Below are 10,000 nucleotides of genomic sequence, written 5' to 3'. Positions count from 1 at the left end.
CCGCCTGGCCACTGGGCTTTTGAATGAGCGGTACAGTAGTGTACCACCCGTCCAGAGAGGGTTAATGGCCAACAAACCTTCACCACATACATTCAGGCAAGATGGAACTTGCAAAATTAAATCCTTGAGAACAAGGTTTAAATCTAACAAGTTATATCTTCCCATATATTGTGCCGCCTGGCCACTGGGCTTTTGAATGAGCGGTACAGTAGTGTACCACCCGTCCAGAGAGGGTTAATGGCCAACAAACCTTCACCACATACATTCAGGCAAGATGGAACTTGCAAAATTAAATCCTTGAGAACAAGGTTTAAATCTAACAAGTTATATCTTCCCAGAATTTTAAAGAGAAAGTTTATTGTTCCCTTTTGGAGTGCCAGTGGCCAGGATATTTGCTTGCACTTCACCCCAGGAATCGGATATTGCACGTGTGTTGTTTAAGTCGTGCTATCAGTCACTAACTGTAACATTTGCCATTTCAGTGACTACCGACACATTCCGGAACTGGACGTCTACGACCAGGACAACCTCGATGACTCGGAGTACTCAATGATTAGCGAAGGCGATCGTGCAGCAGCTGAAGGGGCTATGAGAAAGCGCGACAGGGACGAAGGACTAGTCACAGGCCGCATGAGAAGAGGTCTTCTTTATGGTAAGTTAGACAGTGTTGTGGATGATACTTTATTTGAAATATTTGTAGCACTGATAATGATGGGAGCTCTCTTTAGTGATACAAGTTTTCTTTGATCTTTATCTGATTCAAACTTTGATTGATCAGATGAAAGTGACGATGAGGAAGAGAGACCAGCCAGAAAGCGTCGCATGGCAGAGAGAGCAGCAGAAGGAGATGTTGCAGAAGATGAGGAGGTGATTGCTCTTTGATCTTATAAAATAGACCTGAATTAAGTTGTGCTTTGGTTCATGTTGTATTGAATTAACATTACTTAATGTTACTTGACAGACTGTAGACATGTGAATATAAAGATTGCATTGTTGTCCTGTTGCAGATGATTGAGTCCATTGAGAATTTGGAGGACATGAAGGGTCACAGTGTGAGGGAATGGGTGTCCATGCTTGGTCCCAGAACTGAAATTTACAACAGATTCAAGAACTTCCTGAGAACCTATGTCAATGACAAGGGTAACAACCTCTTCAAGGACAAGATCCGTCAGATGTGTGAGGAGAACAAGTCTTCCTTTGAAGTGGATTACAACATCATTGTATCAGAGGAACAGGTTCTCGCATACTTCCTTCCAGAGGCTCCCACTGAGATGTTGGAGATCATGGACTCTGCTGCCAAGGACGTCACTCTCTCCATGTTCCCACAGTACGAGAGAATCACTCGTGAGATTCACGTCAGAATCACAGACCTTCCTCTCATTGAAGAGCTGCGATCACTTAGGTATTGCCTACAAGCTTATTTTGTTTTTAGTGAATTAACTTTGATGGTTTTGCTGCAAAGATGATTTATATATATATATATATATATATATATATATATATATATATATATATATATATATATATATATATATATATATATATATATATATATATATATATATATATATATATATATATATTGTGTGTGTGTGTGTGTGAAATGTGGAATAATGCAATAATGCATTTTATTGTAGAATTATTAATACACTTCCCTGGCTGTCACTTGAACTCCGATCCCTCTGAATGATAGTGCCCACAAGGTACTTTAATTCCAGTCTGAACTCCAGACTTGAACTCCAGTGTGAGGGATTGGATCTCAAGTCATGGCCAGGGAGCTGTGTGTATGTGTGCATGCATGTCAGGTTGATATGTAGGAATCACAATTCTTAGTATAAAGGTTATAATACCCATCATAAATTGGGTGTACATATATGCAATTAGTATCCCATATATTCATCTGATGTAAAGATTATCAGCTGTGGTAATCTTGAGATAATAAACCTCCATTACATTTTTACCATGAAGAGCATTATGTTAAATCAAATATATGTTATGTTACAGACAACTCCACCTGAACCAGCTGATCCGCACCTCAGGAGTGGTTACCTCAACCACTGGTATCCTTCCCCAGCTATCAGTTGTCAAGTATGACTGCAACAAGTGTTCCTATGTCCTTGGCCCATTTGTCCAGTCTCAAAATTCAGAGGTCAAGCCAGGATCATGTCCTGAGTGCCAGAGCAGAGGGCCTTTCTCCATCAACATGGAAGAGACTGTGTACCAGAACTACCAGAGAATCACTTTGCAAGAATCTCCTGGCAAGGTAAATGCAATATGAATGTTTTAACCCTCTCGTGACGGGTGGTACAACACTGTACCGCGCATATTAGGCCTGTTCGCTGGGGACGCGATATGGCGTCGTTTATTTAACTGATTTAGGCCTATGCGTTCAAGAGCCCCGGCATTGTGACATGCAAGGCTGGAATGCCCCCGTCGTGAATGGGTTAAATTAATCTTTATTGTTGGGCCCTTTTAAAAAAAAAACATGAGTGAAAACTTCTCAGTTTCATTGTAAAAATGTAGATTTTTTGACAAGCAAATAAAAGCATAACTCTCCCCAAGGTTGCTGCTGGCCGCTTACCACGCTCCAAAGATGTCATCCTTCTTGGAGATTTGTGTGACTCGTGCAAGCCTGGAGATGAAATTGAGGTGACTGGTGTGTACACAAATAATTATGATGGCTCCCTCAACACAAACCAAGGATTCCCAGTGTTTGCTACAGTTATTATGGCAAATCATATTGCTAAGAAGGATAATGCAAATGCTATCAAGGGTGAGTTGTTAGTATTTGAATTTGGAAAGATATAGTTATAGTACTCTTCTCTATGAATGCTTGACCCCAAATTGATAACTCCTATTATAAATTCTGTTAGTTGACAACAAGATTATATTTTTTTGTTTAATGTTTATACCATTTTACTAAGAAGAGGAGCATAGATATATAGTAATTTGGTAAGATGAAAATTAATCCTCATACTCAATTGCACTTGCAGCTCTCACTGATGAAGACATCAAGGCCATCGTGTCCCTTAGCAAAGATGAACGCATTGCAGAGAGGATTGTTTCCTCAATTGCTCCGTCCATCTATGGCCATGAGGACATCAAGAGGGCCCTCGCACTCTCTCTCTTTGGTGGCGAGACCAAGAACCCAGGTAGGTTTAATTTTTTTATTTAAATTGTATCTTCAAATAGGGAAGGTCTTTCCTCCCTTATTCTTTGTTGTGTTATCTTTTGTTTTAAATATTTGAGTACATTTCTCTCTTATAAATGCCTCAGTTGTGCTATTTGTATCATGACTGCTATATCCCAAACTTACTTCTGTGTTTGGATAATTTTACTTTGTTTTTTTGTAAAAAAAATTGATATTTCTTAAAATTATTCTCTGATATACGCAGGTCAGAAACACAAGGTCCGTGGTGATATCAATGTCTTGGCTTGTGGTGATCCTGGTACAGCCAAGTCTCAGTTCCTCAAGTACACAGAAAAGATTGCTCCACGTGCTGTCTTCACCACAGGTATGCTTTCTCTCTGCTAACTGGAGTTACCTAATTTGTTTAGAATAACACATACATGTAGTTATTTCTTTTTCTGAATGTAGAAATTTTCAAGAACAAGGATATTACACAATCTAATCTGTTGTAATATATTGATAAGAATGTGGCCATGTATAACATGTGTTTTCAAACATTTCCATAGGCCAAGGTGCCAGTGCTGTCGGTTTGACGGCCTACGTGCAGCGCTCTCCAGTGACACGAGAGTGGACCCTAGAGGCTGGTGCCCTTGTCTTGGCTGATAAGGGAATGTGCTTGATTGATGAGTTTGACAAGGTTTGTTACTGCAGGAATGGCTGCCTTCTGATAATTTTTGATTTTTGATTTTATTATTATTACTATTACTATTATTGTTATTATTATTATTATTATTATTATTATGAATATATTCTTCACCCTTTCCTTGTCTACAGATGAACGATGCAGACAGAACAAGTATCCATGAAGCCATGGAACAGCAGAGCATCTCTATCTCCAAGGCTGGTATTGTGACATCTCTTCAGGCTCGCTGTGCAGTCATTGCTGCTGCTAACCCTATTGGAGGCAGATATGATCCTTCCATGACCTTTGCTGAAAATGTAAATATCTCGCAAATTTCTTGGGTCACAAAGTGTTTGTTTATTTGAAGTGTTGGTTTCTAATTGTGGCTTCTTCTTTCATTTTATATTTTTATCTGAGTCATTGTGAAATTTTAAATATGTTGATTCTTGTTCTATCAAATGCAGGTTGATCTGTCAGAGCCTATTCTCTCTCGTTTTGATGTTCTGTGTGTTGTGCGAGACACCGTCGATCCCGTACAAGATGAACACCTGGCTCGTTTTGTTGTTGGCTCTCACATCCGCCACCACCCTGGCTCTACTGATACTGATATAGCTTCTCAAGTTATGGTAAGACTTCTATTTTGTTTCTTTGCTATTTTTTCCCCCACCCTAATTGCATAATTCATTCTGCATGAATCTGTAAATATTTAGGTAATCATATTTAAAGATGCCTCCATCTTCTGCAGGAAAATAAGTATTTCTTATGCATGCATCTATATTTATTTATTTATAATATTCACAAAGCTATTAATGTCAAAGAAACTATCAAATACAACATGCCAAAACTATCAATCATAATGTTATGCAAGTGGAATGGGTTTTCCAGGATGGTCCAGCTGGAGGTGGATCAAACCTTGCCGGAGTTGAGAAGATCCCTCAGGACCTCCTCAAGAAATACATCATCTATGGCCGAGAGAAGGTCCGTCCCAAGCTCCACCAGATGGACCAGGACAAGGTGGCTAAGATGTACTCAGAGTTGAGACGAGAATCCATGGCCACAGGTACAATTTGTTACTCTCAAACTTTTTTTTTTTTTTCCTTCTAAGATTTTTTGGGATTGGAAGGTCATGCTATACTTAGTTCCATTATCTTGGAGTCTAGAGATATGAAGAGGGACTATTATAAAAGATACGTTTATGTAGCTTCAATATTGATAGAAAAAGATGTTATATCAGATTTAGATGCAATATTGAAAAGGAAAGCAGAAGTAATTTTTTTTACATTTATGAATTAAATTTTGTTTTAGGTAGCCTGTTTATACACAAATAATAACATTAAACAAAAATTTGAGCTTACTCCAATATCTGCTGGCATTTTTTACACTAAAACTAAAACCTCAATAGCTTTTAGAAATTCCTCTGTAGTACTTCTGGTTATATATAGTTGAATGAAATGGATATTATTAATAAGAGTGGAATGTTTATTTCACATTCAGTATAGAGAAACCATACCATTTATTTTCATGCTATGTTCTCTATTCCAGATCTCTAATGTAGGGCCACTTGTTGGGATATAGGACATACAGATTTTTTTTTCTCCCTTAATTCCATTTGAATAGACAGAAATGAGATGCAGAATGGATACAGTTGCATATTACAGCAAAATGACTAATTACAAGCACTTATTTCACAGGAAGTATCCCCATCACGGTACGTCACATTGAGAGTATGATCAGAATGGCCGAGGCCCATGCCAGAATGCATCTACGCGAATATGTCCATGAAGATGATGTGAACATGGCTATCCGTGTGATGCTTGAATCCTTCATTGACACACAAAAGTTCTCAGTGATGAGGACCATGAAGAAGGTATGACTAGTCATTTCTATTATAAATTTTCCAATAATTTTATACTAAAACTGAAAGAAAAAAAACTTTTTCTTGATGAAGCAGATTAAAAATTTTGATGTACACTTCAAAATGTAATTTTGAACATTTTAATTTCCAGAACTTTTCGCGGTATTTGGCCTTCAAGCGAGACAACAATGAACTCCTGTTCTTCTTGCTGCGACAGTTGGTGCATGAGCAAACCACATACATGCGCTCGCGCTATGGTCCCGACCATGACGTTGTTCAAGTATCGGAGAAGGATCTTCTGGATCGGGTAAGTGACACTTTATGTACTGAAACAAAACATAATCAAATTCTTGTGTCCAGTATTTGGCACTGCAAAAGTTTCCCAAACATTGATTCAGTTTATAAATGTAAGACACACCAGTTTCATAAGGACCATTTATCATCCTTCCAGGCACGCCAGATCAACATCACAAACCTCCAGCCATTCTTTGAAAGTGACATCTTTAAAGCCAACAACTTCTCGCATGATGGCAAGAGGAAGCTGATTGTCCAAGCATTCTAAACATGCCCTAATGTAATATTTTATGTATATAGCGCAGAAGCTGAGAATGTGTCAGATGCCCAGTGATGGTTCAAACCAAAGTCTGAAGTCTGGAAGGAGTACAAAAGAAAAAGAAAAAGAAAAATAAGGCCTTAGCAACTAAGCAAAAAATATGGCCTTCAAATGTGAGCATATCTGTGATGAGCATTTTACAAAAGTGATTATTTTTTTAAGGGCTCATAACGATCTTTGAGGAGCATGTTATAATACTGTAAGTGTTTAGTATTTCATGTACGAAATGAAATTGTTGAATTTTTAGTTAAAAAAAAGGATAATTAGTTACTGATGATAATGCCTTATGTTCTTTTTTATTAAAATCTATATTATTATGAATGTTTTACTTACCATGAACCACAACAATTTAAACAATTTGAAATGCACATAACAAAAAAATTTCAAAATTTATTTTCAAAATTGTTCATTATCCAGATTGTATGCAGTAAATAATTTATCTTAGTTTTGTACACTATAGCAGGCATATTGTAGATGCTGGGACACCCTTGTGCTTTAGTGAAATGCACTCTGTTGTCTATGAATACATATTGGAAGATAACAGGAATAAATACACTATACATATAAGTACATTGTTCAATAAGTAACATAATACTGGCAAATAAAATTTACAAATAACAAATACACACATTTATCTGGAAGACAAATATTTAACTGAAGTGTCTGGAAACTACTGCAAATATATAACTTCAAAACTTTTTGATCTTGCAGTTACATATTGCTTGTAACAGGAAATACTATTAAAATAAATTATATATTCAAAAGCCAACAAATTTTCATGAAAAGCACTTCAAATGGGACATGCTTATTAATTTATATTGAAATGGAACATGAAATCCATGAATACAAAAGGAAAAACTGCACCATTCAGTGATTGGGTATTAAGGATCTAGTGACAGATATCTAGATGTCACTTTAAGTCATAAAAATGAGGCAAAGAAAATTAGTCATTAATAGTTAACAAAACTCCTTACTACAGTCTGAGAGAGACTAATACCCATTTACTTTGTAACCAAAATATTTCATCATTGGCTTTTCTTTATCATGAATTTACTTGAACATACATTAAACAACCATTTTATTTTCTCTCAGCACCTGATATAAAAGAAGAAAAATATTTTGTGCTGAGAAGCTGCCAAAGTGAATTTTATTATTATTTAAAAAAAAAGCTCAACGGTAAGCTTTGCCCAAGAAAAATGTGTGCTGCAGTCTGTCTCAGAGACAAAACTTTAAATATGAAAATAGTGGGCTTATTATGCCTAAGAAAAAATCTGTGCAATAGTCAACCTTGCTAAACACAATATATTAGCTAAAATATTGCACTCATCAAGAACTTGTTTCTCTGAATTCACTGTGCAATTTTGGAATTACACTACAAAAGATATTGTTCAAATGATTGTATGCTTAAAACCTTTGCCATCTAAAATGACATGAAATCCTATTTACGTTACTTGAATAAATGCATCAACAGCTATGCAATATAAGTTGAATGACTTGTGCTAAAACCTATACACCCTTTACTAAGGCAAAACACCATTTATGATTTGCTGAAAAAGTTCAAACAGATACATTGCTTAAAATCCTTGCAGTTATCAGTTTTAATAAAGTTCTGTGAATGGCATATGTCATAAAACAAGTATATTTTTCAGTGCATTTGTGCATATTCTGAATGAAAGAAAAGCAAAAAAAACAAACAAACAAAAAACAGATAAACGGTATTTTATCAGTATTGCAAAGTAGATTGCCTTGGACAAAATGAGATTGATCATAGATTCCTGTGATGTCTTTTCAATTTTTTTACGTATCACATTAGCCTAAATATCAGAATATTTACAACCATTGGTCCAAATATAATTTTTATCACAGTTCTTCAGATTTAAAATGCCATTTAATTGCCCTTCTTGGAATATTTATGGACTGCGCTGACAAATGCTGAAAGATGCTCAGGATCCATATCTGGATACATGCCATGCCCAAGGTTGGCAATGTAACGATGTCGACCAAATTTCTCTAGCATCTCCTTCACAGCATTATCGATGAATTTCTGTAAAAAATTAAAAGAAAATTACTAGATATGATAAATATAAACATGTTCATAAGCACAATGACTACCCATAGCTAGTCCTCTCAAGGCAAGCAGAAATATTAAAATATGAAAAAGAGTTAAGTCTTTGTTGATAATAGTGAAAAGGAAAAGGGTAGTGGATGGTGATGAATATGATATATAATCCATTAATGCTTTTTATTACAATAAGCTTAGAGAAAATCTGATTCACCTTGTCAGCATATAAAGCACATGGATCTAGGTTCCCTTGTAAAGTCTTGTTAGGGCCGACAATCTCTCGAGCTAAAGCTGGGTCTACTGTCCAGTCGATGCCAATGACTTCATACTTCAGAGCTGCAAGGTCTTTCAGGGCAAAATGACCGCCTTTGGGAAAAACAATCTATAAAGAAAAGAAAAATATATCAATTTGTCTACATCTCATACATTATACAGATGTATTCAAGTAAATAAATGTGAATAACTCATTGAAAGTATATAGCAAAATAAGTAAATAAACTTTAAAGGTAATGTCACACAAAACAAAATTTATTGGTTCCTGAAGACAGAAAGTACAATAGAAAGTAAAACAAAAAGTACAACAATTCTGAACAATCATCACTTTTTAAAATATTTCTGGAAAAAAGACAATGAAAAATAAACAAACCTACCATGGGGATATCCTTCAATCCTGCCTTTGCAACTCTTTCCTTCACTTCATTGCAAATCTGCTCCAGGTACGGCAGAGCAAACTTTCTGAAGAGCTCTGGACCCAAGTGTTCAGCGTGGGATTCAAACACTTGGAGACACTGCAAACCAATTTAAAAATAAATGAAAACCCATGATGTATGGCTAATGATCTGATTTCTTCATTAAAAAGTTAATGATTACTGCTAAAATCTGCACCACAAATGGTCTGGTTGTGCTCTTGAAATAACAAATGACATGACAGTATACTCAGTACAACAACATTAAACAAATAATAAACAAATTAATTAAAAAGAAAACTGTCCTCTCTCACCTGAGCCCCAGCTTTTACTTGGCCAACGAGATAATTTACAGTCGCGTCAGTTATTGTCTTCAAGAGTTTATGGCTTGCTTCTGGGTACTTGTACAGCCACCCCTTAGCAAGACTCATGGTCTTCGAGCCTTTGCCCTCAATCATGTAGGCCATGATGGTCCACTGGAATGATAGGTACTCTAAAATATCTTACTGTTTCTGAGCAACACAAAGAAATTGAAGACAAATTATGAGAATAAATAAATAAGACAAATATATTTTTTATAATCATGATAACCTAACACCACCTAACTAACACTAAATCCATTGATGCCAGCAGGACTGTATATGTACATGCACTACAATTATTATATGTTTTACAAACAGATGGGTCTATCAAGGACTTAGTCACCAAAAAGTCAATGACAAGAACTACTTGACCTCACCTGTTTACCCTATTCTTTTACAATAGTATCAATAACAAAACTAAGGTTTATATCTATAATATTAATTGGAAAAAAAAAATAATAATAATAAAAAAAATAAATAATCCCGAAAAATTACGGAACTGGGTTAGTAGGTGCCCTCAGATGGGCCAAATAATCTAAACCCTGATGACCAAGCCCTTAAGGAGTTATCTCTGTGTAAATTAAACAATAAATAAAACAAAACCATGTTG

The 10,000-nt window shown here is 35.9% G+C and overlaps 2 protein-coding genes across 2 annotated transcripts in view; one reads left to right on the top strand and one right to left on the bottom strand.

Moving 5' to 3' along the window:
* Window positions 1-6,597, top strand: part of Mcm2 (DNA replication licensing factor Mcm2) — an 8,182-nt gene extending 1,585 nt beyond the window's left edge. The window contains exons 3-16 of the mRNA XM_043006157.2: window positions 483-652; window positions 779-867; window positions 1,008-1,402; window positions 2,005-2,263; window positions 2,563-2,773; window positions 2,994-3,152; window positions 3,396-3,515; window positions 3,697-3,827; window positions 3,965-4,129; window positions 4,277-4,438; window positions 4,698-4,872; window positions 5,504-5,679; window positions 5,819-5,974; window positions 6,119-6,597. Coding sequence (XP_042862091.1) covers window positions 483-652; window positions 779-867; window positions 1,008-1,402; window positions 2,005-2,263; window positions 2,563-2,773; window positions 2,994-3,152; window positions 3,396-3,515; window positions 3,697-3,827; window positions 3,965-4,129; window positions 4,277-4,438; window positions 4,698-4,872; window positions 5,504-5,679; window positions 5,819-5,974; window positions 6,119-6,229 — 2,479 coding nt within the window. The 3' untranslated portion in view covers window positions 6,230-6,597. The remainder of the gene's footprint in view (window positions 1-482; window positions 653-778; window positions 868-1,007; window positions 1,403-2,004; window positions 2,264-2,562; window positions 2,774-2,993; window positions 3,153-3,395; window positions 3,516-3,696; window positions 3,828-3,964; window positions 4,130-4,276; window positions 4,439-4,697; window positions 4,873-5,503; window positions 5,680-5,818; window positions 5,975-6,118) is intronic.
* The window catches only part of Urod (uroporphyrinogen decarboxylase), a 7,540-nt gene continuing 4,096 nt past the window's right edge, over window positions 6,557-10,000 (bottom strand). Inside the window, exons 5-8 of the mRNA XM_043006158.2 lie at window positions 9,343-9,504; window positions 8,993-9,130; window positions 8,557-8,724; window positions 6,557-8,324 (exon numbers count right to left, since the gene is read on the bottom strand). Of these exons, the coding sequence (XP_042862092.2) occupies window positions 8,169-8,324; window positions 8,557-8,724; window positions 8,993-9,130; window positions 9,343-9,504 (624 nt within the window). The 3' untranslated portion in view covers window positions 6,557-8,168. The remainder of the gene's footprint in view (window positions 8,325-8,556; window positions 8,725-8,992; window positions 9,131-9,342; window positions 9,505-10,000) is intronic.

The sequence above is a fragment of the Penaeus japonicus genome, unplaced genomic scaffold (genome assembly GCF_977035675.1).
Source record: "Penaeus japonicus unplaced genomic scaffold, GWHDUDI00000001_assembly GWHDUDI00000016, whole genome shotgun sequence".
NCBI classification, from domain to species: domain Eukaryota; kingdom Metazoa; phylum Arthropoda; class Malacostraca; order Decapoda; family Penaeidae; genus Penaeus; species Penaeus japonicus.
The sequence above is the reverse complement of the archived record's forward strand: the minus strand, read 5'-3'. Positions and strand labels throughout refer to the sequence as shown.